We start from the raw sequence: 27,536 nt of genomic DNA on the forward strand, positions 1-27,536 counted from the left end.
CCTGGAGAGGCAGCGGGGTGCAGGGACAGGGCAGGGGCTCGCAGAGGCAAACCTCGGTTCCGAGACCTGGCCCTGCCGAGTTTTTTGCCAAGAACAAGTCCCTGAAACTCTTTAAGAGTTTATCATCTCAGCCTTAAAAATAAGAGGGTTGAAAGCGATCTTCCAAATACTTTCCAGCCCTGATTGTGCAGTGGAGAAAATTCTGTGGTAATGGCACGTGGAAGCATTTTATAAAGTTCAAAATGAGATTATGGGATCATTTTTCACTTAACGCTTAATTTTTAAGTGCTCCAGTTTTCAAGGCAGAAGGTTTTAAACGTGAAATCAGGTTGAACCACAAACCTAAACCTCTCGATCTCCAGACAAGGAGACCGGTGCCACATTCTCTTGGGTCTTTGTGTCCTTCCTCTCTGCCTCTCTTATTAGATCCAGTGGCTTTACACAAACCACTGGAAGTCCCCTTATGTCATTAGAATCATTTCATCTGGAGCTCGTGGGGTCCAGTGCTTTCTAATTAGTAACTAATGAGGGGGATACAACCATCTTGAAATAGTTTTAATGCTGTCCTTCCTGGAACACTCCCTGAATCATTTGCCTCGTGTACGACTCCTTTCTTTGCGTTGCCTGAATTTAGGATTTTCTATTCTCACGTTCGCTCAAATTCCTGTTGCATTTTTAGCGAAGCTTTTCACGTTGCCCTTATTTTCCCACAAAATCAAGCAAAACTCAGAAGCCTGGGGCACACGGTGATAAAGGTTTCCGAGAGTAGTTGCTCATTATCTAAAAGCTGAGTTAAGGTATCGGGAGACGTGAAGCCAAATGTTCTGTACCATACTTATATACAGTTGATGTGGAAAAATGTCAGTGTTCGTTTGAAGCTACACCTTAAAAATGTTTCTCCGGAAATATTATCCGAGAGATCCAGTGTAACTTTGTTCAAGCAAACCTATCACGAAGGGGATCTTTCGGTGTTGTTCGATTTGATTACATGGCATTCTTAATGTGCTTTACCTTGAAATTTTACTTTGTTTACTGTGCTGAGCACTCGTGATAGATCTTTTACTATGGTTAGTTTTATTTGCTTTCATTTTATTTTTTTTTTATAACCTGTTTTTCCTCTCCTGTCTACCTGATGATTTTTGAATTGTTTGTCTGTATATAGCTATAGACATAGATGCTACTGGCTTAGATGCAGAAGAAAATGATATTCCAGCAAACCACCGCTCCCCTAAACCCAGTGCAAACAGTGTAACGTCACCCCACTCCAAAGAGAAAAGAATGCCCTTCTTTAAGAAGGTAACATTAACTTCCAAGCTCCCGTCTGCTCAACTGCTCAACCGCACTGCGCCACACTTCTCGTCCTGTTGATTGTCTGCGTCTTTTGATAAGCCAATAACGTGCATGCTCTGTTATTCTTTGTTTCTTTTCCACGCTGCTGTAGCTAAGCAGAAGCAGAGATCGGTAAGTTTACATTGACATAAGCTGTGTTTATCCTGCCACTGGCATCATTAGCATTAAGTCCCACGGTTTTATTAAACGCAGTCATTTCTGTCCCAAGAAAAGAACCTATCAAACAAGCTCATGGAGTCCATGCATTTCAAACTGACTAAATTCAGGGAGTGACCTGTTCAAGCGCTATTACAGTACTTATCCTTTTTGATGGAATAATATCTACCACCAAGGGAATTTGTTTAAACCTTCCAAGATGTCAAAACACTGACAACTCCATATAATGCACCTGTATTGTGCATGCTTATTCTGTCTGTCTTTGTCTCTTTTCTTTTTTCCAGAAATTTAACTTATATCAAGCATATTAAAACCATGATTAGATTCTGATTGATGATATCCAGATACAATAGCTTGTACTAAAAAAAAAAAAATGATTCAATTTTTAATTTAGTCAGTATTTAAACTTCTGATCCACTAGGTGCAAACTCTGCAGATGAACAAGACCAGTGGAAAACTGCAGGCTTGTTTTGGCGGTTTACTGTGAGTTTTTCCTATTGTCATATATAAATCCTCTCCCGATGTTCTTGCCTTCTCCCATAGTCAGGTCGCAGCACCTCACCTGTTGGATAACAGGGCAGTGGCCGTGCGTAGAGCCTTTGCCACCGGCCCGCCAAGGTGCCACACAGTGATGCTCCTTGTCCCCTGACTGGAAACCAGGGTATTCCCAAGTGCCCTTCACTCCAAAGTCTGTCTCCTTTCGCACATTTTGTAGCTTGAAAGCATTATTTTTTAAAGACATTCCCCCCGCCCCCGACACACACACACGCACACGATTGCCATTCAGTCCTTTCTTCTCACACACACCACTTTGCACAGCCTACTGCTGTGCTGTCTTCTGGAATCCTACTTCCCAGCATCAGCATGTCCAGCATAATGATGGGTACGTCGTGACATGGATGCAAGCGTTTTGCTACATGGAGGAATTCTAAAATCATCCGTGAAGTGTCAGAGGCTGAACTGTGAAGTGTGTTGTTGTTTTTCTTTTTCTTTTTCTTTTTTTTAATAAATGATGGTTACTTTTATAATAGAAGACCTCAGCACTCCAGGCAAAAATGAAAACCTGGATTTTTGCGTTAACATGGACAGCCCCAGCCTGATGTACGTCCACACCAGTGGGCCCATCTCGCTCGTCCTGTCTTCTCGGCGCAACTAAAACTTGCAGCCTAGCGACTACCGGTCTTCATGGCACAGATGCCTAGAAAATCTGCATCCTTCAGATGCTCTGGATCTCACAGAGCAGTGACCTGAACGAAAACCATGTTAGTCAAGATGTGTTTTTTGAAGTTTGCTTTCTCTTAAATTCCCAAACCTTACAGATGTCTATGAACCACGATTTTTTCAGCTACACAGTTGGAACAAAATAGGGCTAGCGGGAAAGGGTAGATAAAAATGATGGTGTCGTTATCACTAGGGCACAAAGTACCAATATTCCATCAAATAAGGTAATTTCTGTAGCTACCCTATCGAATACGAAGCTGATTGATGACCGGCATGGGTAACCCTTTGCTAGTTGGTAGCCACAGACTGAAGGAACCAAGACTTTATGTATGAAATCCTGGGCCGCTTAACCCTTACAGGCTTGAAATAAAATTTCTTGGTAGCCGTTGCTGAAATATGTGCAATTTATATTCCTGATCCCAACAGTGGAAAAGGTATTCTTCTACTGAATAGTTATAAGGACTCGGCTTCTAAACAGTTTCAGTATGATCCCAGGTGTTATCAATGTCATAACAAATATGCTTATGATGCCTTCGGCACTGGTATTCATTCTTCTTGTGTTACTGATTATGTGGTGAACTTCAATGTAGAGCTCAAAAACCAAAAGCCAACCTGACATTCACCAATACGATTGTTTTCCATCTTTTAGGTTGCTTTTAGAGTGGTGCTCGTGGCATTTGTGCTGTTACTGTATTATGTTTGTCTTGTTTTTTTTTTTCTTTTTTTTTTTCCTGTTTGAAAATGTATTCTACCTTTCTTGTGTCTATTAAAATTAATTTTGAACACTAGCTAAAGTTTTAAGGAGTAAAATTGGACAGCACATGGCAGCGTTATTTTTGTCCCCAGAATGGATCTGTCCTCTACTATGGGCGGAATCGCAGGTTGAAACTACAATGTTTTTTACCGCCCACTCCCAGCCCCCACCTGAAGCAAGTTAAGTTTAGTCAACGTCAGAAAGTTTGCAGTGGGCAATTTTAAGCAACCATACACTGTTCTTGAGCAACAGGCTGATGCAGAAATTGCATTCATGTTTGTACATCAGTTTTTCAAATTCTTAAAATAGTTAAAAAAATTTTTTTTTGTCTGTGTGATTCTTTAAACATATAGTTTTCAGGCACTCCTTAATGCAGGAAGATTCAGATAGTAATGATTTGTGTACCTCACTGTGGGAGATCTTCTCTCTCTCTCTTTTGCATTAAAAAAAAGTCCTCTGGGCTCCGTGTAAGCATTTTCTGCTATGGAAATAGCCAGTTTTAATGTGATCAAACAAATTAGCTGTTACCTGATTTTTTGGGGAAAAATTTTGATCATTTTATGTGAAGCGGTTAAAGCTGAAACTTTTTGGAAGTTTTAGAAATTGCTACAAAATGTAGCTCATTCCCCTGCTCTTCCAAGAAAGAAAGAAACTATCGTAGAAAGGCATGAATTAGTTATGTAACAGAGACATGACCTAGGCCGCTCATGAGAAGCATATTAGATGTGCGAGTTGATAATGAACCTTTTGAGGCCCCTGCAGCATGCTTGAATATGTTATCACACATTAACCCCCTTTCTTCCAAGGCACGTAAAGGCTACATTTTAAGTTTTCAAGTTCCAAGGTAGAGAAACCCAAAATCCAAAACCATGAATCACTAACCTGTGATAGGGGTCCTTAGAACAGGCCTGCCTGTTAATTTGAATTCTCACAGTACAATAGGGATTTGCAAGTATTTGGTAATGGGCGTTACAGTGTTCTGAAATTAGGTTTTATCCAGGTAAGACCAACATCCAGGATGCAAAGCTAATAAGACCTTTTTTTTTCTCTGCAATTAACCACGTTAGTCTGATCACTCAGCTCTTCAGAAAACTCTCAAGTGCATTTAAAAAGCAGTATTAACCTCCAGTCCAGCCTAAACACTTCTTCTGCATGAGGCATGTTTCTGTCCTTCCAACTAGATTTTGCTGAAAAGCAGCACTTCCTGCTTTAGGAACTAATATGTCAGTAGTATTTCTTGAGGCGAGCAAGAAAACTGTAGACAATTCAGTAAGTTGAAAAACCTTAGGAGAATAAGCCCACCATGCTTTGCTTGGGTTTATTGAGGAAAGAGGCAAGTAAGAAAAATAAAAGAAAGAGAAAGAAAGAAAGAAAGAAAGAAAGAAAGAAAGAAAGAAAGAAACAAAGAGAAAGAAAAAAGAAAAGAAAAAAAATTTTTGGAAAGCCGGTGCCTCCTATGACAGAGTTCAGAAAGAACAATTTATACTTAAAATATCTCAGCTCCCCCTGCCTCTTAACCATCTGAAGTCCTCTCCTCTCTCTCTGCAGACAGAGCACACTCCTCCTTATGACGTGGTACCTTCCATGCGACCCGTGGTCTTGGTGGGCCCATCTCTGAAGGGCTATGAGGTGAGTGGCTGCCCTCCGGAGCACACGTGACCTTCACCAGCAGCACTGCTTTGTGACTCCACCTCCCTCTTGATTTGAGACCTTAAAGAGCTCATAGCAGCAAAGCATGTTATTTTCCAGGCTGTGGTACACAGTGCTTCCTGTTTTGTTCTGTTTTGTTTTTATGGCTGTTGTTTTGGAGATTTTGCTAGCTTTAGTTTACTCAGTCTGGGGGGAAATAGTATCAAACGGAGAGAGCTGCCCGAAACCACTTGCGATGTCATGTTATTGTCACTAAAACATCAGGATAAGTTGGGGGAACGTTCCCGTTTTAATTGTCACTGCTACCACAACTCAGCAACGGAAATAACGTGACAAGTCTCCCATGCTACTTTTTCCAAAGGGGAAGCATAGGATTTTAAACAGTCTGAGGAGTAGAAGTGTTTTATCCTAATTAGTAATATTTTTATTGTGTCTTATTAATTTATTGCTTGCTCAATTGCAGGTCACAGATATGATGCAAAAAGCATTGTTTGATTTTTTAAAACACAGATTTGAAGGGCGGTGAGTATTTCAGGATACTGGATTTTGTGGATTTCTTCTTGACGGTGACAAAACCCGGGTGGGACAGGCGTGTGATCCCAAGAGAAAAATGCCCTCTGAGGTCTCTGTGGTGACGGGCAAGAAGTCTCATTCAGTTCACTCTGATTCAGTAAATACCTGTCATACTTGCTCAGCACATCCTCAGCCCTGGACTAGCCAGCTGTCTGTCCCTGCACCTGCATCTATAAGCTTTTTGGCCTGTTGACTAGTATCACCCTAAAGTCAGCTGGCTCTCAATGCTGCACAGATATAATATACATCGTCTTCTCACTTTTCTGACATCTGTACCATCTCCTCGCTCACCAATTCCCCAGCCCCTTGTCATCTCTCTCCCCCACGGAGGCAAACAGAGAACCTCTAGAGTTCCCACGCTCACACCGAGCCCCACTTGCATGTTTGCTGGAATGCCCTCTTTTTTTCCCTGTCACTACGTTCCTAGCAATGGCCAACCCAACGACTTGGGCACTTAGATCTCTTCCTACCCCAACACAGCTGGAGAATCCTTTCCTTTCTCCTTATCGCTACTTCTCATTCTAATGGAAACTCCATCAGCATCTAAAAAGGTACTTTCTCCCTCTGAAGAAAGTTAGAACGCCTGTTCCCCTCTAGCTGCTCCATTTTTCTCCTTTTCTTTACAGCAAAGCTCCTTGAGCACATAGTACACACTTGTTCTCCTCTCCTACTGAAGTGTACTCCAGTTACGCATCCATCGCTCAACCCAAACTAGTCCTGTCAGATCGTCCGTGACTTTCACCATCGTTAAATCCAGGGGTGAATCCTCAGCCCTCCTCGTAACTGACATGTTGGACTGCCTCATCGTCATTTAAATACTTTGTTTGCTTGCTCCCTACAAGCACACTTTCCTGGTTTTTCTTTTATCTCACTTTGTCTCCTTTCTCTCCTTGGCTGGTTCTTTCTCATCAGCTAGACATCTGGGAGAACCCAGGGTTAAGTCCTTTGGTGTTCTCTCTTCTAGTTACACTCATTCCGTGAATGATTTCATTTTAAGACTTTAAATAGCACTCCTTCGCCAGTCTGTCCGCCGAATTCCAGACCCATATACCCAGCTGCCTATTAGGATCACCACTAAGATGTCCAATGGATTTCTCAAACTGAACCTCCCAACTCCCCGAAAGCCTGCTCTTCTCATAGTCTTCCACACCTCAGGTATAGCTGCTTCATCTTTTAGTTCTAACACCCATTAGCCGCAAATCATTGAATCATTCTTTTTTTTAATGGTTATTTATTTATTTTGAGGGGGAGGAGGGGCAGAGAGCGGGGGGAGAGAGAATCACAAGTGGCCTCCAGGCTGTCAGCACAGAGCCCGACATGGGGGTCGATCCCACGAACAGTGAGCTCATGACCTGAGCCTACATTAAGAGTCAGACACTCGGGGCGCCTGGGTGGCTCAGTCGGTTAAGTATCCGACTTCAGTTCGGGTCATGAACTCACGGTTTGTGAGTTTGGGCCCCGCGTCGGGCTCTGTGCTGACAGCTCAGAGCCTGGAGCCCACTTCGGATTCTGTGTCTTTCTCTGTCTCTGTTCCTCCCCCACTTGTACTCTCTCTCAAAATTAAATAAAGATTAAAAAAATTAAAAAAAAAAAAGTCGGGCACTCAACCACCTGAGCCACCCACGTGTCCTGAATCATTCTTGACTATTCTTTTTCTCTTACATTCCACATCCAAATGCTGTTGTCTGTATCTTTAAAATATATCAAGAATCTACCGACTTCTCACACATCCTCTGCTATCCTTTTGGTCTAAGACCCCATCATCTCTTCCCTGGATTATTATCATAAGTTGCCTCCTAACTGGTATCATTGCTTCTATCATTGCTTCCTTAATGTCTCTTCTCAATTCAGCAGCCTGAACAACCCTGTTAAACTGTGAGCCAGATCCCATCACTGGGTTCAGACCCATCCCATGACTTCTCTTTTTACACAGAGTAAAAATCAGAGTCCTTATGGTGGCCTTTAAGACCCTCTCTGGTCTGACCATGCACACCCCCACACCCTGCCTTACTTCTGACCTCATCTCTTACGCTTTCCCACTTGCTCATTCTGTTCCTGCTGTACGGACTTCCTTGTTCCAGGAGTGTGCCAGACAGCCAGATACATGCCCACCTCAGAGCCTTTGCACTTGCAGTTCCCTGTGCCAGATACTCTTCTTGGTATATGTGCACACACATACACACTCCCATCCCCTCGTCCTTCCTTTTTTCCATGAATCTTTTAGGTATTTATTAATTTTGTTTGTTGTCATTCTCCCATAGTTGGAATATAAACTCCATGAGGGCAGGTTTTTTGTTTTTTTGTTGTTGTTGTTGTTTTTAAATCTCTTATATGAACTGTTGTGTTCTCAGTGCCTGGAACTGCGCCCATTGTGAACAATACTTGTGGGTGACTGTTGAATGAATGTCTCCTATATGTGTCCTGCTAGAGATACGCAGAGATGTTGAAGCCATTCACTGTCTTTGTGGACCTTAGGTGTCGACCATCAGTTGAAATTTCGACCAGTGACATACAAAGTGAATGAAAGGGCAGCTCAGCATGTATGTGTCTGGGGTAAAGAGAGGAGGGAGGAACACTGACAGGGATGTCCTCTCTGGGAAAGGTTTTAAAGTGGTAGCTAAGATTTCACCAACTCGAATTAGAAAGGCATTAGAAAGGATGTCCAGGCATCAAGGTGTGGTACAGCATCATGGGGAAGGCAAGCTAGCTAGAGGTCTTTGAGTCAAGTCCCTCGACAAGGAGTGACTGGTAACAAAGCCAGGGCCATATCTAGTGGGTCGTGTTAATTGGCTTAGACTGAATCCTTTTCCTCTTTTCCCCTTCCCCCTCAGCTTGCTTCAGCAAGTTTTATTGAGCATACTCTATGTGCCAGGCATTGCGAGGAGCAAAATCAGACAAGGGCTTTGGCTTTAAGGAGCTTGCTTCAAGTTTACTGAAAGGAAGCCTTGAGTCAGATAATCAGTGGGCACTGTGGTCAAGGTTAAGCCATTTCCTGAAGCATCAAAGAGATGATAGGAGTCTAAAATGGAGACTTCGAAATTTAAACAAAGAGTTGATTGTAGGGGATGTGGGAACATACTGGGCTGGTTTAAATTTCTGTATTTTTAACAAGACATATTTGGTGCCTCTCCTCGATACTCCTTTCCTTCTTGTATCCTAACAACACAGGTACAATAGATGGTATCTGTGGGTTTCCGTGTTCTTTTATATTTCTTAATATACTGCTTTTTCCTTGACCACACCTGCTTCTATAGCCATTTCTAATTTATATTGGCTTTCAGCAAGGGAAGCCAGGACAAGAAAAGGACTGAAAGAGGCAGAAAAGGAAAGCAGACACTGATTTGAGGTATAAAAAAGACTTGGTAATCAAGATACACCTAATCAAACGCTCCTAATTTGGTTTTTTTCCCCATAACTGTATAAAGTATTTTTCACTTTGTACCAGGAAAACATAGTCTTTGGCTTGGTCCAAGGCGACATGTCGGGCACTGGCCAAGTGAAAAAGGCATAGTCCTGACCAGGCTTAGTTACTTTTCAGTTCTTCGTTGTTGCCTCTGTCATTTATCCTAGTTTGGGATGGTCTTCTTGAGAATGCACACCCAGAAAATTCTGTTAGACCAAGCACTATGCTTTCTGTCGCTGAGTTAGCCCACTGTCCTTTCCAAAACACCAAAGATGGAGAAATGAGATGGTATTTCCTTGCTGTCTAAACCTAGTAAGTTCTGAATTTGGAAGACAGATGCCAGCCATAGGGTATATCTTGGACCCATGTTCTAAAGTATTAGCCATTCAGGCTGATTTCATTTAAGAGACAAATGAACCAAATATGTGAATACTATATTGATTTGCTGCTTCTGGCCAGGAGTAATTTCCACGTGGTTTTATTAATGGGCCTGCCTTGGCTTATCTGACCCATAAAGCTCACGTTTAACACTCTAGGCTTGGGATCACCTAGTAAAGATCCTCAAAGGAATTAACAGGGTCCATAAGATACACTTACAAAAATCCATGCAAAAATTGAATTTTTTAACACATGGCAAGACATCCAGAGTCCCTGAATCATTAAATGTCTTTTGGTTTTGGCACGAATAGGGGAAGGAAACTCATCACTTCCCTATACGTGGAATTTTAGAAGGGGAAAACTACTCCTTAGTTATCTATTAAATAAACTAAATTTATTTTTAAAAATTGGAAGCCCAAGGGGAAGAAAATATAAGAGGAAGTGTTGGTGAGGAAGAGACTGTTGACAAGACTTCTTTTCTGTTCTTAAACCTAGTTAGGTTCATTTGTTGAAGCCCTGGTGAGTTGTCAGAATCGTGATCCTTGCTGTTAAATAGCGTTAAAGTGTGTCAGGTCAAAGAAGAGATGATAAATCATTATCTTCTCTCTGTTGTGTGCAGTAGAGTAGCCCATTTAAAATCAGATCCGTCCTGACCAACTGTGTCGTGTAAACAAAGCAATCTTCGGATTCACCTTGTAGGACATTGACAGGTAAATTAACAAGGAAATTGAGGACAAGAAGGAGAGCTACCATCAGTGATAAATTTGGTTTTCCTTCCTAGTGACTTTGCAAATGTGAGCCGTCAGCACTGAAGTGTCTGGAATGCGAGCTGAATTGTAGGGATACGTACGCTGTTGAATCTTCTGTGAGGGAATTTTACTGGAAATCAATAATCCTGGGCAACATGACATCGCTGTATTCTGTCGTGTGGATGATCTGCTTAGATGTGAAGACAGCTTCTTCTAAACTGGTGGTTATCTAGCCTGGATGCATATTAGAATCCTCTACAGCACTTTAAAAATAAATCAGAGCAAACAACAAAGGCTTTGTGCCGCCTGTGGCCGAAGCCCAATCTCTAAGGAAGGACCTAACGTCACTTTCAAAGCTCCATGGCAGTTTTGATATTCCGAGAGGGTTTAGAGCCACGACTCTAAGTTGAATCGTCCCCCAAATTTTGCCCTTGTAATTTTCAAGGTCCCTCTTTTGGCGGAACCCCAAGTGGTGACAATCCCCAAGGCACACTTAAGGAGTTGAAATAGGATAGTGACCCCACTTCACACAGCTGACAGAGCTGCCCACCGAAGCAGGTCGTTGGGTCCTCAGCTGAGCATACCATGTGTGGAAAGATCTGAGCATGTGAGGGAAGGAGGATGTGTTATTATAGAAAATCCCGTCCTGCTGCTGAATCAGTTTCCCCACAGGCTGACTGTGTGGTGTTCTCTGGTCTCGTCTGTCTGGTCACCACTGTGTGCCCAGGGCGGTGCCCATCACAGGGCAGCTTGCCTCCCAGGGAGTGCCCAGACCCAGACTGTGGTCGCCAGCAGTACCTGGGTCCCATCCAGCTGTACTGCTGCAATGCCCCCCACTTCAGATGCTCACTCTTCCCTCCGCCTAGAACACCCTGCTCACAGTGTCCGTGTGGCTCATTCCCTCACTTCCTTCATGCCCCTGACCAAAGGTCAACTTTCCTGAAAGGTCTTCCCTGAACACAAATGTACCCTCCCCTGCACCCCATCTGTGTCTTCATGACCCTCCATTATTTTTGTAATGGCTTTGTTACCACCTGGCATCACACGTGTCTGCTCCCTTCCTCTCTCCCTACATCCCACAAGAATTTGAGTTCCAGAAGAGCACCCTCATGGCTGGCACATAGTAGGCACTCAATAAATCGGTGTTGGATGAGTGACCCCCTCCGTGGTCAGGCAGATGCTCAATTGTCACCTCCTTTGCAACTGGAGCTTCCCAGATTGTGTCACCCTAGCTACTAGACCCACCCCCAAATAAACAAAAACATGTTAAACGATTACTAAGCATTGGGTGTTTCACCTGTAGCCTGATTTCACTTGTGAACGCATTTTGAAATAATAATGAAACGATGTTTAGATTGATGTTTTAGTGCCTCTTTTCTGGTTATTGCTTTTCTTACATGTTAAATAAAATTCTCCTCAGTGGACAAAAAGCCCAGAAATCCAATACTTATTTTTTAAAAAAAACAGCAGTCCCACTCAGCAGTAAGAAAAAATGGAAATGTACAATGTGGCTGAATCTCAAATCCATTATGAAAAGTGGAAGGCGCTCCATTCAGAAGGCTACAGTGATATTCTGGAAAAGGCGAAGCTAGAGGGATGAAAAGCAGTTCTTTGGGTGCCAGGGTTAGGGAAGGGGGGAGAAGACTGACAAAGGGGGCAGCACAAGGGAATTTGGGGGGGGGGGGTGTTGGTAGTGGAACTATTTCTTATCATGACTGTGGTTGCAGATAGAGGATTCTATGAATTGGTCCAAATTGATGGAATCAGTCACCAGAAAGATGAATTTTGTGACATATAAACGCACATTTCTTTACAACAGCCCGCAGTCCCTTCCCCCATTTTACCAAATGCCCTGTGCTTCAGTTGACAACCACTCTAAACTACTTTAGGTGGCCCTTTTGCTTCGTTACTCCTTACCTCTAGATAACGTGCTCGATTTGCTACTTGAGTTTTCGGTGTTAGGCTTTATCTATTGACTTCCTACCTTGCAACATATTTACCTCTCCTGCATCTTACAGCTGTTTCTCCCATACCTGCACACATCTCCTCTTTCAGTCTCCCAACGGTTAAATCCTAATTTCAGCTGGTTCCATTTTTATTATTATGACCTTGTGGGTAATATTCAAAGGAGCCATACAGCATGCTATAGTTCTTTCTTTGGTGTTTTCTCATGGGAACCATGAGATAAGTAATTTTACTTTTCATGCTTGCTTAACTTTCTCTGTATTTGGCCCTAACTGAGCCCTTAATTCCCCAGTTGTCTGAACCAATCCGCGCCCCCCACCCCCACCCCTGCAGCGTATTGAAATGCATCCTCTAGTCACTCAACTTCCTGAATCTCTGGGGGCCTTCTGTCACTCTGCGACATCTTTCACCTTTATTCTGGGGGTTCCTTTCGCCCCCCCCTTTTGGGTTGGAGCCCCTCTTCCTTAGATCCTTTGATCGCTTTCAGGGTTTACCCTGTCATCTCAGGCCACAACATCCTCTAGTAGTTTCCCTAGAAAAGTACAGAGCTTTTGGAGGCCCTGAATATCTAATAGTGTCTTTAAGCAACTCTCCCATTTGAGAGTTAAAATGGCTATAGAATTCTGATTGGAATAATTTCCCCTTAAAATTCTGACAACTTTTTGCCCCATTATCTTCTGGCTTCCATTGTTGCTGTTAAGAATTACAGGACACGTGGGGCACCTGGGTAGCTCGGTTAAGCATCTGACTTCGGCTCAGGTCATGATCTCACAGTTGGTGAGTTCGAGCCCCACGTCAGGCTCTGTGCTGACAGCTCACAGCCTGGAGCTTGCTTCAGATTCTGTGTCTGCCTCTCTGTTTCAAAAATAAATAAACATTAAAAAAATTAAAAAGAATTACAGGACACTTAGTGTGGGACCTGTCTTTTTCCTTTGTCCCTCATGTCATGAAATTTGTGAAGACTGAGTCCCGGTGTAGAACTTTGAACCTTTGTGCCCACCCTTTTCAATTTGGATAATCAGACTCTTATGGAATTAGGGGTTTTTTTTTTTTGGTTTTTTTTTGGTTTCCTCTCCTCTGGTTTCTTGATTCTCTTTTTTTCTGGGACTCTTATTATTTGAAAGTTGAATCTGCTGGGTAATTCTCTAACTTTCATACCTTCTATTTTCTCTCTCTTTGCCTTTTACTTTTACTTTATTATCCTTTAGATTTTCTTATGTTCCAGCTATTGTTTTGAATTTTTATTTCTACTTTTTAATTTCCAACGACTCATTCTGAGTTTCTGAACAGAAATTTGTTAGTTTCCTGGATATAATAATCTCCTGGCTTTCAACTTTGAATACAGCTGGCCCTTGAACAACACAACTTTGAACTTGTGTGGTTCCACTTATATGAGGATTTTTTTTAATGTTTCTTTATTTTGAAAGAGAGAGAGAGCAGGAGGGGCAGAGAGAAGGGAAGAGAGAATCTTAAGCAACCTTCACACTGCCAGCACAGAGCCTGATGTGAGGCTTGAAACCACGAAACTGCAAGATCATAACCTGAGCCGAAACCGAGACCCAGGTGCTCAACTGATTGAGCCACCCAGGTGCCTCTGCCTCACTTTTTGAGAAAGAGAGAGCAAGGGAGCATGTGTGCATGAGCAGGAGACGCGCAGAGAGGAAGAGAGAGAATCCCAAGCAGGCTCCACGCTGCCAGCGGAGAGCCTGATGTGGGGCTCAATCTCAAGAAGTGTGAGATCAGAACATGAGCTGAAATCAAGAGTCACTCAACTGACTGAGCCACCCAGGCGCCCCTATGAGATTTTTTTTTCAATAAATATATTGGAAAACTAGGGGGAAGAATTGTGACCATTTGAAAAATCCTGCCAGTGAACCAATTAGAAATACTGGAAAATTAAGAAAAAGGTATTATTACAAGAATACAGAATATATAACATACAAAATATGTGTTTATAGCTTGTTTACATTATCAGTAAGGCTTCCGGTCAACAGTAGGCTATTAGTTAAGTTTGGGGGCAGTCAAAAGCTCTATGTGGATTTTTGACTGCACAGGGTGTTGGTGCTTCAAACCCCCATGTTCAAGAATCAACTATATTATTCATACTGTTGCTTTTCCTGTTTGTTTTGGTCTCTCTCATGTTAGAGCTTTTCCTGAGACTCTCAGGGAGCGCTGTGGGGCTCCTAAGAATGGGGGTATCACATGATCACGTGGAAATTCTGTGCTCACAGGTGGGGCTTGTCAGCTTTATGCTTCCTTATAGGACAGGCTCACTGGACCATCTAATTGGAAACCTCCAATGTCGTTATCTTGGGGTCTCCTCCCTTTGGCAGTCAGTTTTCCCATGGAAAGATCTTCCATTCTGACCCCTGGAGGATGTAAGCCTGGCTGTCAGAACTGTAAGACAGGGAAGAGGGCTGGTGGCCCAACATTTAGAATCCTTTCTTTTCCATCTAGTGTCCCTGTCCTGTCTCTGCCTAGGGTCTCCTGGTCAGAGGCCCTGTATTTTACTGCCTGTAGGGAATCAACCAGTGGTGTTAAATCACACGGGGAAGGGAGTATCGCCTGGCGACTCGAGGGGAGGTGGGGGGCTAGAACTCTGAAACAGACTTTTCACCAAACCTCGTGTTTTTAGTTTTGCCTTCAAACTATCATGAGGTATCATGAGGCTTCTATTTTACTCAACTACTCCCGTTACTTAGATACTTACTTCTCTGGGTCTGTCATCTTACTGTTTCCAGCTTCCAAATTGTGGTGCTCTCATTTCTACCAGACCTAAAATGAGCCCCCTTATTCCTTACTGTCACAACACCCTATCTGTCCTCTCTCCGACAGCCATCTTGATCTTTTAATTATTTTGTTAATTTTCTTATTTATTGTCCATCTCTTCCACTAGACTCTTAAGTCTGGTAGAGCGCTTCGTCCTTGGTAAGCACACAACAAATGCCTAGTAAGGAGGTGCAGGATAAGCAAAAATGATTAGTCATTAACAATTCATTAAAAATGATTTTCACCTGAAAATAATGTTCACCGTATATCTCAAATCTAGATGCGTTTTGGGAATGTACTTTATCCCCTTTTATTCAACTAGTAACCTCAGGGTCTTCTGTTACTTTTCGCCCACAGGATATCCATCACAAGGGTCACGGCTGACATCTCGCTCGCCAAGCGCTCAGTGTTAAACAATCCCAGCAAGCATGCAATAATAGAAAGATCTAACACAAGGTCAAGCTTAGGTAAGTCTGTGCAGTGCTGATGAGCTTAGGCTATTGAAACATTTCTCTCCTGACGTTGCCAATGAGAAGCTCTAACTAGATGATAATTCCATGTGTCATAGAGCAGAGAAGAAATGGACCCGTGTTGCCAGGGGCAGGTGTTACAGTCTTAGTGATTTCATGATACGGAAAGATTTGTTAGGATAGTTGCGAGTTAAATGTTCCACTGGCTGTCAGCGTTAATGTTTTGGTTGTGTTTTTTTCCTTTCCCCCACTAATGTGAGCTTGGGTGTCTAGAGACTCTAAAACTTCCTGGCTTTGCATTGGTGTTACCGTGGGCAAGTTCGTTGATGTCTTTAATGCCTAGTTTCCTCATCTAAACAACAAAGAGAGAGAGAATTAACTACCTTGTAGAATTATTGTAAGGATTAAACATAGTATATTCTCCATCAGTGATGGCTATTATCCAAAGACCCTCGGTAACTGAATTATATCAATGATTATGTCATATTCAGGACAGTGTGTGTCGGGGGGGATGGGTAGGTGTTGAGATAAAAGATAAAATTAGTTACGGGCCATTTTTAACTGATATTATGTGCAAAAACAGTGTAGAGATTTTAGTGAACATGTCTACAGGGTCGTGTTTGGATGCTGTTTATAAACGTACTGATTTGCTCAAATGAGATAGTCTGGCAGTTATTTCTTCTCTGTGGCATGTGCTTGGAGTTTTAGGTTAATCATGGTCACACATTTCACTCACTGGGTTGTTAAGTTCTGTTATTATAAAGTAATTTTTCTGAGAGTTTGAGATTTTTTTTTTTCAATTAAAAAAAATTTTTTTTTTTAGTTTATTTTTGAGACAGAGCATGAGCAGGGGAGGGGCAGACAGAGAGGGAGACACAGAATCCAAAGCAGGCTCCAGGCTCTGAGCTGTCAGCACAGAGCCCAATGCGGGGCCCAAACTCACAAACTGCAAGATCATGACCTGAGTAGAAGTCGGACGCTCAACCGACTGAGCCACCGAGGCGCCCCTGAGAGTTTGAGATCTTTAACCTTAGTTCATATATTATATAAATTACTATATAAATCATAGAGAAACTATTAAAAATAATAAACTTTATCTGTTAGTAATGTGTAGAATACCTTAGAAAACTCAGTTTGGTTCCTCACCTAAAAAACCCTCACTGACTACACTTAGGTAATAGAGCACTGGGCGAAGGGGCACCTGGGTGGCTCAGTCGGTTGGGCGTCCGACTTCGGCTTGGGTCATGGTCTCAAGGCTTGTGGCTTTGAGCCCCATGTCAGGCTCTGTGCTGACAGCTTAGCACATATCTCAAAACAAACATTAAAAAAAAAAACTGTAGGGGGAAAACGTGATGATACGTTTTGCTTACAGTAATTTCCTTTCATATTGTTTTCATCTGCGACCCTTCTATACATTTTTGATGTTCACAGAAATTGATACAAAATGCTCATTTCATGTGATTCAGCACATTAACAACGTCAAGAAATTTGTTGAGACTCCTAAGTTAAATCAGTGGCATAAAAGATTTGTTCGGATTGCCAAGGCTTTTTGTCACTACCAACTCTGTATTATTTTCAAACGAATGCTCCACTTCATGTACTTTACTGAGCATATACTACACACCAAGTATCGTGCTAAATAAATCCTGGGAAGGAAAAGATGAATTACACGAAGGCACTCTCACAAGGAGCCTGGTTTAGCATGAAGGCAAGGAAGGTCACAGCTCATGGGAATACAAAGTGGTGAGCACAGTGGGCATGCATCGAACTGGCCGCCAGAGTGCTGATGCTGCAGGACGGTGGAGGCCACCAAGAAAGTCTCTTCTAAGGAGCTAAGTCTGACCTGAGACTTGGAGCATGATAGGGATTAGGCCAGACAGAAGGGATGGGGCACCTCGATGGCTCAGTTGGTTACGGCTCAGGTCACAATCTCATGGTTCTGGGATCAACCCCCACGGTGAGCTCTGAGCTGACAGTGTGGAACATGCTCATAATTCTCTCCCATCCCTTCCCCCTGCCATCACTCTCAAAACTTTTAATGAAACTTAAAAAAAAAAAAGGAGGGAAAGAGGTAGAGAGGATGATAGGGACTTAGAGTGAGAGTGAAGAGAAGCTTCTGGACAACATTGTTCTTTACCTTAGCTGTGAGTGTATGGTTTAAAAGAGGGAGGCGGGAGATGACACCAGAGAAGCAGAGGAGAGATATTAAGGGATTTGGAGCTTACCCTTAAGGCATTATGGAACCATGTATCATAGGTTTTAGGCATTTATTCATCCATTTAACAAATACTTGAGTACCAACCATGTGCTAGGCATTATTGTAAGTGCTGGGGACACAGATGTAAATGACACCAACTCCTCACTCTCACAGAGTTTTTATTTCACAAGGAACACATGGACAAAAGTGAGCAGATATAAAAGTCTGTGGTTCAGGAGTCTGGAAAGAAAAGGCGGGCCAAGGGGTAGAGAAAAACTGAGAAGAGTGATTTTTTACATGGGGATGTTGGGGGAGCCTCTCTGAGGAAGCAGCGTTTTAGCAGAATGACTTACGTTGTGAATTCTCTGGCCTTACAGTAAGCTACCCGTGAAAAGACTGTCTCGGGCAGAGGGAGCTGAAGGTGCAAAGGGCCTGTGGCGGGAGCATGTGTGATGTGTTTAAGGGATAGCAAGGAAGCCAGATGTGGAACGAGCAGAGGCCAGGGGTTGAGAGGATGAGGTCAGAGAGACTGTGCCTGATCATGTAGGACTTTGTAGGCCTTTTATTGTGGATGCGGTAGAAAGGTGTAGGAAAGCAGACGTGACACCATAGGACTTGTGTTTTAGAAGGATCTCTGACAGCATTGTGGAGAAGAGAATGGAAAGGGGCAAGAGCTAAGTCAGGGGAAATTCAGATTGTTGAGGTTGTTTCAGGGAAAAATAATGTCCTCCGTGCAAAAACTAATAAAACGGGTGCCTTTAGAAGCATCTCCTCTCAGTCCAATTCTTGCCCTGTCAGGTCATTTAGTAGTTGTGGTCATTCATCATTCAACTTAGAGATTAAGAGGACTGACATCAGACAGGGGTGAAGGGAATGAGTAGAATGAAAGGAGTCAGAAGAGAGCCGGGATCTGGCAATCTGTTGAACCTGGAACATGAAGAAGCCGACTCCAGCACGAGCTGTAAGGTTCCGCTTTCAGGAACTGGGTCATCAATGGTGTTATTCTGGGGAGAAGGAATTCAGGAGGAGGAGCTTGGCTGGAGTAGTGGGCTGGGTAGGGGGATAAGGAAAATGATGACTGCGTTTGTGCACATGTTGAATTTGCAGTGTTACGAAGCACGCAGATGTCCAGCAGGCAATCGATTGTATAAACAGATCTGGAACTCAGTAGAGGACGGGGCTTAAGGTGCAGTCAATTCTTAGTAAGTCTCCGTGGACACTGAATTAGCAAATACTGAGTCTTTGCTCCCAGGGAAACGCAGGGGTAGGTTTCTCTGGCGATTTTAAGTTTTTCTTATGGTAGCACTAGGAGATAGGTACTTATAGCAGGAGAATGGTCCAGTGATGCCCGTACATGTTGAATTACAAGTCGTGGGCGTTATGTGGACTCTGTTGTAGAGGAAACACGTTTCATGTTACAACGTGGTACAAAACCGATACTTTGGGGCGCCTGGGTGGCGCAGTCGGTTAAGCGTCCGACTTCAGCCAGGTCACGATCTCGCGGTCTGTGAGTTTGAGCCCCGCATCAGGCTCTGGGCTGATGGCTCAGAGCCTGGAGCCTGTTTCCGATTCTGTGTCTCCCTCTCTCTCTGCCCCTCCCCCGTTCATGCTCTGTCTCTCTCTGTCCCAGAAATAAATAAACGTTGAAAAAAAATAAAATAAAATAAAACCAATACTTTAACATTCCAGATATGTAAGTTTATGTATATGCTATACCTTAAGATTCTTCTATATTTAGTAGAGCTTAAATTTGAGAAGATCTCTCTCACCTCAAAGATCAATTTCAGCAATCACTTCTTTTACAGAAGGATGAAAGATCCGGTACAGTGAAGATATAATTTGATAGGTAAAAATTTGCTTTATGCGTAAGCTTTTAGAAAAACTCCGTTACAGAAACCAAAGTATAGTATGTTGCCTTTGGAGTTCATTATGCTGATGTACCACTGTATGACATGAAGGGAAAGAAAACTTGGAAAAATTTGAAGCTTTAAGTACATCTTTTGTACTGTTTTGGGGTGGTACATGACTTCTTTGGATGGACAGACGGCTTTATTTGTAGCCATAGGATTCATACAAGTTCTAACTTTGTTTTTCCAGTTGTAATGTTGGTCAAGCATCACAATCTAAGATATCTACATTAGATACATTTCACACTTAGAGAATGCAGAAGAACATTACACTCTTAAAAATATTACTTGAATTAAGACAGTTAAGCCACAACAAGGTTATAAAGCTGTAGCAAGGTTATAATTGGAATAAAAATGTAAAGATAAGGTAAATGTAGAGAATATGTAAACAATATTAGTCATGTTTTAAAACACTATTATGAAAAAAAAATAATCAGAATATACCATTTTTAGTTTTTAAACTGTTATTAAATTCAGTTATGTAGGGAAGTTAAAAGTGGAAGGAACTTCAGGTATTTATCACTCACTTTCGACATTCATGGCCAGTCTTGTTTCATCTCCAGTCCTCTCCTTTGTCCCCCAACTGTCTCTGGATTATTTGGAAACAAATCCCAGACATCATTACAGATTTTATCTGTAAATATTTCAGTACCTATTTCTAAAGATTAGGGACTCTCTTTATTTAAACCATAATGCCATTATCATATCATAACAATACATCCGTAGTATCATGAGATTTCTGTTCAGCCATGTATCATTTCCTAATTGTCATATATATTTTTTATATTTTACTCACTTATGCGTTGTAAATATATAAAGTCAGGATGCGAATTAAAGTCCACAGTGATTGGTTCAAAGGTCCTTAAGTTTCTTAGTCTATAGTTTTCCATATATCTTTTTTTTTTTCCCTTGTAACTTTTTGCTTAAAGAGTCTGGGTCACTTATGCATAGTTTTCCATAGTCCAAAGTTTGGTAACTGCATTATAGTGTAGTTTATTTAATTGTTCTGTTTCTTATAAACTGGTAGATCCAGAAGCTTAATCGGGTTTTGTTTTTCCTTCCTGCAAGATTGTCACGAGTAGCATGTAACCAAATATTATTTTAAAGCTGGTATTGCAGGTGGTTCAAGTCCAGATTTTAAAGACATCCGGGTGAATGAAAGGAGTCTAGTCATAACATGTTGTGAGGCAGATGATTAGTGACTTAGCTTTTCTGCAGTAGTGGAAATTACCTCCAGGAATCTTCTGCACAGAACCAAATAAGAGGACTTGAAGGGTATTCTGTGGGGCTAGGAGTCTCAAGGAACCTGCCCTTCATGGTTGTAGTAGACACTGCAAGCTGCATGCTAGGCTTGACAGATCTATGCTTCTGGTGCTTCTGGCTATTTCACTTTGAGTTTAAAATTTCAGCTTCTCATTCACACTACATTTCGAGTGCTCAGTGGCCGCAAGTGCCTAGTGCCTGGCTATCGGGTGGACGGCATTGATACAGACTATTTCCATCATCACAGAACATTCTATTGGACATCCTGTTTTAGATTCTAGAGAGATCATGGGGTAGACAGACTGAATGAAATTTCCCTGGTGTTCAAGCATATTTTTAGTTGATACTTTCTCTATAAACCTTATCGTTTGGATTTTTGCTTTTTTGTTTTTGTTTTTGTTTTTTTTTTTTAATGTTTGAGAGAGTGCAAGCAAGGGAGGGGCAGAAGGAGAGACTCTCAAGCAGGTTCCATGCTGTCAGCAGAGAGCCGGATGCAGGGTTCGCACTCACAAACTGTGAGACCATGACCTGAGCAGAAATCAAGAGTCGGATGCTCAACTGAATGAGCCACCCAGGTGCCCTGTAGTGCTGCTTCTAATGGAGAACTACCCTCTTAGAATAGGAATACTGCAGGGCCATTCGTCTGTTGGTAGAAACCATGAAAAGTGTGTTTTTGGACAAGTTTGTTATAGATACCATTAACGTCTCTCCTGTTTTTAATGTTGTATTTCAGCTTGCTAATACATTTATCTAGATTATCATATCCAGAAAGCATACCAATAGGTAACAGTATAAACACAGATTAAGCTGATACAGTGAAAAGAAAGGTGGTGACAGCTGCTATGGTAACGTGGCCAGAAACAAACACATTGTTTCTATTTTACAACATTTTTATGAAATGATTTCACAGAGTGAAGTTTTACAGCACAAAAAGTAAGTCAGCACAGATAGCCAACTATTTTGATTCTCCTACTCAAACTGTTAAACTGGAAGCAAATTTTATAGCTCGTTGAAAGAATTCCCTCAATTCTAAAGGTACTTTGGAGAGACAGCTCTTTCCAAAGGATACCTTTTATCAGCTCTGTTGCCTATGAACATTAACCTACTGGCTGTCCTACCTGCCTTCCAGGTGAAGAAACAGTGTAGCATTTTACTTTATTTCTGTTGGGTCTAAAAATACTTTAATTGAACTCTGCTTAACCTTTTACAGCGGAAGTTCAGAGTGAAATTGAAAGGATTTTTGAACTTGCAAGAACATTGCAACTGGTAGTCCTTGACGCAGATACTATTAATCATCCAGCTCAACTTAGTAAAACTTCCTTGGCCCCCATTATAGTATACGTAAAGATTTCTTCTCCTAAGGTAAGTGGGGTTGTTACCGTCTGCTCTCTAATCACACTTCACTGTGGCGTTTATGTTGTGCTTTACACTTGCAAAAGGCTATGTTTCTAACATCAGGAGTGTGAAGAGACAGGGTAGTCGAGAGTTCTTAATATAAGCGAACACATGGCTTACAACAGTGATTCCTAAAAGTGTGGTCCCTGGTTTCCTGGAGGAAGGTTCTGAGAAACTTGCTGTGAGAGTCCACAAGGTCAAAATGATTTCCACAGTAATACCGAGACATTATTTTCCTTTTTCAGTGTTTGGGCATTTGCACTGATGGTGCAAAGGTGGGTAAAAGTTAAGTGTCCATGACTCGAGACTGGTACCAGACAGCACCCACAGTGAAGAAAACCACCACCGTGCAGTTGCACTGCGCAATGTCCTGACACAGGAGTAAAATTTGACTCTTCAATACAAGCCTTTTCAATATCCTGGGTAATGAAACAGGAAGTACATTTGAAAGTGCTTCAGCTACAGTTTTAGCAGTTAGCTATCTTGAGGACACTTCGAAATACAAACTCAAATAGCTTCTTTTTTCATGGAAGACCATTTTTATTTGAAAGAACAACTGGCATACTATGTTTATTCAGACTTGCTTATTTGGCAGATCTTTTCCCATTTGTCACCAGTGATAAAACTGAAGGTTTCAAACAAAAGAACAGAATTTCAGAAAATTCAAATCTACCTGAGAGCTTACCAGGTTCTCAAAAGACAGACTTTTCTGAGATTAGTGGTAATAGCAAATGTATTCTTTTAAAAATGTGTCAGAAGATCTGAAGAACTCAGTGCACCATTGGTTTTCCAGATGATGAATGAATGATGTTACAAATCATGCCTAGTAACAGATCCGTTCAAATTTCAAGACAGGGCAATGGAATTTAAGAGTAAGAGAAGTTCATGGATAGGGTGTTAGCTTTCACGTGCAGACTGTCGTGAAGAAAGTAGTTTGGTGTAATGTTAGAAGACAATATCCACAGTTACCTGCAAAGGCTACTAAAATACTCCTCCTCTTCTGAATTCCCTATCTGTTGAAGGATAAATTTCTTCACATATTCCAACCAAAACAATACACAGTAGCAGGTTAAAAGTACGTGTAGCTAGGAGACTTTTTTGCAAAAAACTATAGATACTTGTGCAAAAATAAGTAATATGTTCACATGTAACAGGCGTATGCTCTAAAGCTCTTGGGGTTCTCAATTTTTGTAAACATAAAGGAGCCACGAGACCAGAGGTTTGATAAGCTTCGGCATAAGCTCCATGCCAGCTGGGTATTTTTTTTGAAGCCTGCACCTGACGTGTGTGTGAACGCGTTAATTCTGCAATCTTAGACATTTTGTAGCTCAGTCTATTGAGCTGCTTCTTCAGCTGAGTGCAGATGTTCTCCCATTACACCTTATCTCGCACAGGTTTTACAAAGGTTAATAAAATCTCGAGGGAAATCTCAAGCCAAACACCTCAATGTCCAGATGGTAGCAGCAGACAAACTGGCTCAGTGTCCTCCGGTAAGTGGTCTCTCGGAACGGTACAATCCACTCTGCGTCCTCAGACCTGACATCACATCCACAAGGCAAGCACACAAACACCGGACGGAATTCTCCCCACCGAGCCGTGGTCCTCACTCCCAAGAGGTGAACTGTCCCAGCCGTTCCCACAAGCACTTGTCTAGATCATGGCTTACAAAAAGCTACAGTGCATTCCGTGGTGACCGTGCACTGTTAGTATCTAATTGTCTTAAATGAAACAAGATTGTGGTTTCAAAAATTTCGTTGCTAAAATGGATTTGGGATTACTATTCACTTCTAATAATAGGGAGCAAGTTGCTGGCTCTTAACAACTGAGCAATTGATTTGAGACCATGTAAAAACAAATTTCTGAACACTCAAAACACCTTCTTCCTTCTAATCCCTCCTTTACCTATCAGGCTTTGGGACCCTAGATCACCTCTGGGTTTTTGTTTTGTTTTGATAGGCAGGTATAGCAGAAGCTATAAGAGTTCTGATTATATTAATTTTCTATTGCTTAGAATATTTTGAAGTTTGCACCCTGTCAACTCATCTGTGGTTTCAGCTTTTTTTCTGCCAAATTTCATGTCCTAAACGGGCCTCAGTCATTTCCAAGATTAAGTTTTTCATAGTCTCCATGTCAAAAAACAGGCCTCTTCTGTACTGTCCAGATTGTATTTTTGTTTTCTTTTTTTACTTCTCTTTTCTGTCGTGTCCTAAACAACTTTCACGACACCTTTCATATTCTGGTGATTGCCACGGTTAAGCATCGAGGGTTGTAAATGATGATCTCGGGCGGACAGACTGGCAGTTAGGTAAGGAGAAAGCAGGAGCACACGAGCAAATACAAAGTGGTGCAGCTCTTGAGCCCCTCCCTCGTGTGAGTGTATGTGTGAAACTCGCTCGGTGCGGGGCTGGCTAAGTGCGCCACCTGAAGTGTCTGTCTCTGCAGGAGCTGTTTGACGTGATCCTGGACGAGAACCAGCTGGAGGATGCTTGTGAGCACCTTGCCGACTATCTGGAGGCCTACTGGAAGGCCACCCACCCCCCCAGCAGCCATCTCCCCAACCCTCTCCTTAGCCGGACTTTAGCTACTTCGACTCTGCCTACTAGCCCCACTCAAGCCTCTAATTCACAGGTAAGAGGAGCTCTTCCTTACGCCCTAGAAACCGAGTTGCCTTAGGTCACATGGCCGGGATCCACTCCCAGTCACCCAGCACAGCACTCCTTCCAGGTAGAGCAGCTCCATCCACACTGAGTCATTTACGGGTACACAGCTCCCACTGAAGATAGTAAACAAACCAGGTAAACAACATACTACAGACGTATATAAACTTTAAAACTCCCTAACTGCATGTTCTAGAAGACAAGGATAGAATTTCCTATACCATCTATATAGCACAACCATGGAATCAGACTGCCTGGGGTCACGTTCCCGCTCCACCGCTTACTCTGTATGTAAGTTTGGATAAGCTCCTCACGTGCCCCTTGCCTCACGAAGACTGATGGCAGCCTGTCCCCTACGGCCGCTGCATTAATGAATTAATACACAAGACAGACTTAGGACAGTACATTCCTCATGCTAAGTGCTGTTGGGAGCACCTGTCATTTTACTTTTTTCCCCTCAATCCAAAGCCAACATCTTAAGCATTTTTTATCTTCCCATGTGTATTCAGGTAGAGGTAGTTAAATGTGCACTTGTGTGCAGAAAATCCTTAGGGCCCTGAATCTGATTTGAACTCCAAGAGAACATATAAAAGGATCCCCTCCCCCCTTCATTTACTCATTAAGGGGAAAAAGAAAGTTCCTCTGTATGCTGTTGTAGGCTCTTACCAATTCAAGTCCAGTATAATGTAGTACAAACCTCAGAAATGCCACTGGGTGTTAGCAGACGTACGGGGTAACTGAGTAGGTGAGATTTCATTCTAGAAACTTAGAGGGGAATAAACCTGAATGCGTGGGCTTGCTTTTCTGACATGTTACTTCCTGACGCTCTGGCCTTGGCTCATGCCTGCGCTGGCTTCCTCCCGTGCCAGGGTTCTCAAGGAGATCCGAGGACTGCGCGCTCTGCTCCTGCCCGTTCCGCCTCCCAAGCTGAAGAAGAGCCCTGCCTGGAACCCGTCAAGAAACCCCACCACCGTTCTTCGTCCTCCGCCCAGCACCACAGCCATCGTGGTGGCACGAGTCGAGGCCTCTCCAGGCAGGAGACGTTTGACTCGGAAACCCAGGGGAGTCGAGACTCTGCCTACGTGGAGCCGAAGGAAGACTACCCCCCCGAACACGGGGACCACTACGCCCCACACCGCGACCACAACCACAGAGAGGAGCCCCACGGGAGCAGCGAGCACAGACACAGGGAAGCTCGACACCGTGCCAGGGACCTGGATCGAGAGCAGGACCACGGCGAGTGCAACAAACCGCGCGGCCGGCATAAATCCAAGGATCGCTACTGTGACAAGGATGGAGAAGGCATAGCCCGGAAACGGAACGAGGCTGGGGAGTGGAGCAGGGATGTTTACATCCGCCAGTGACTTCTGCCCTCTTGTGTGTTTGTTCTTTTTTTTTTTTTTAAGTCTTGTATGACACCATCCTCAGACTAAATCTCTGGGGTCTACATTGCAGTCAGATGTGATCTGTCTTGTATACTCTGTATTGCTGTTGCTTGAATAGCAATAGCATGATTGATAAGGAGTATTAATATACCTTTTTTTTTCCTTTTGCAAGTGCTACGTAAGTTGGCCTCGTATGGCTGCAGTGCTCCGGTTGTATACTGGACTTTTCAAAAACTGTTTGGGATAGCTGCCACTTGAACAAAATCTGTTGCCACCCCGGTGGCTTTAGTATTTTAAGAAACATAGTTGATGTTTTCAAAAATGTAGTTAATGTATCCAGCAAGCCAGAATTGGCCCAGATAAAAGTGGAATTTCCTGATTCTCCAGATTTTTAATATGTAGGCACCAGATCTGCATACTCATTTATCCATGGACCACTGTTTCTTGCTTGTACCTCTGGCTGACTAAATTTGGGGACAGATTCAGTCTTGCCTTACACAAAGGGGATCATAAAGTTAGAATCTATTTTCTATGTACTAGTACTGTGTACTGTATAGTTTGTAAATGTTATTTCTGCAAACACCTTCTTATGATAATTATATATATAATATATAAATATATATATATATATCAGTTTGATCACACTATTTTAGAGTCTTAATGCCAAGTCAGCAGATTTGCTTTATGAATTACAGGGACTAGAGATGCCCACCTTCAGGAAATTTGTTATATCGTCTAGACACCTACCCCCATTCTCGTAGAAAGTGTGTACATACTGTAAATACGCGTGATTGCTTGACTTGAAAAGATTTGATTTCTGAATGTTTTACCATCCTTGTAAGTTTATAACTTTGACCATAAATTATGGTAAATATAACCAAACTCCAAAGGTTGTTCTAATCCATGCAGTTCACACTGATTGTGACAAACACGTCCTGAGTAGTTAGTGTCTTATGTCGCTGCACTGGACTTGACGAGCCGGACCTCTCTGTGTGCAAGTGCGTCTGTGTGCAAGAGCGGTACGAGTGTGCACGAGTGACTGAGATGGACCCGAGTGCTGAAGACTCGAGACTGATGACCTAGAATTCTACCCACCTGGCTTTGTATTTAATTGTGTTACGTGTCGCTTTAATAATCCGTTGAGCAGTCAGGGAATGTGAGGAAGCTCGCTGCCAAAGGTGACTAGGAAGGCATCCATGTGCTGGCTCCTTGTGTTTGCTCCTAGAGTAAGAACACAGGCAACTTTTAACTGTGAGTGTTTCACTGGAAATGTACAATCTTTGTGTGTTTGAGT

At 42.5% G+C, this 27,536-nt stretch overlaps 1 protein-coding gene and 1 long non-coding RNA gene across 2 annotated transcripts in view; one reads left to right on the forward strand and one right to left on the reverse strand.

Annotated features, from left to right (window-relative positions):
- The window catches only part of CACNB2 (calcium voltage-gated channel auxiliary subunit beta 2), a 132,298-nt gene extending 104,956 nt beyond the window's left edge, over positions 1-27,342 (forward strand). The window contains exons 6-13 of the mRNA XM_047064999.1: positions 1,163-1,296; positions 5,030-5,110; positions 5,595-5,653; positions 15,326-15,435; positions 22,016-22,167; positions 23,595-23,690; positions 24,628-24,828; positions 25,727-27,342. Of these exons, the coding sequence (XP_046920955.1) occupies positions 1,163-1,296; positions 5,030-5,110; positions 5,595-5,653; positions 15,326-15,435; positions 22,016-22,167; positions 23,595-23,690; positions 24,628-24,828; positions 25,727-26,221 (1,328 nt within the window). The 3' untranslated portion in view covers positions 26,222-27,342. The remainder of the gene's footprint in view (positions 1-1,162; positions 1,297-5,029; positions 5,111-5,594; positions 5,654-15,325; positions 15,436-22,015; positions 22,168-23,594; positions 23,691-24,627; positions 24,829-25,726) is intronic.
- Positions 17,738-27,427, reverse strand: LOC124501065 (uncharacterized). Its single transcript, XR_006959693.1, has 3 exons — positions 27,338-27,427; positions 20,070-20,131; positions 17,738-19,024 (listed from the first exon to the last, which is right to left on the reverse strand). It is a non-coding gene; the product is annotated as an uncharacterized LOC124501065 (long non-coding RNA).
- Positions 27,428-27,536: the final 109 nt, after the last annotated feature.

This window comes from Lynx rufus, unplaced genomic scaffold (genome assembly GCF_022079265.1).
Source record: "Lynx rufus isolate CCGP_SWC_20201006 ecotype Redwood Valley unplaced genomic scaffold, mLynRuf1.p SCAF_7, whole genome shotgun sequence".
Lineage (NCBI taxonomy): Eukaryota > Metazoa > Chordata > Mammalia > Carnivora > Felidae > Lynx > Lynx rufus.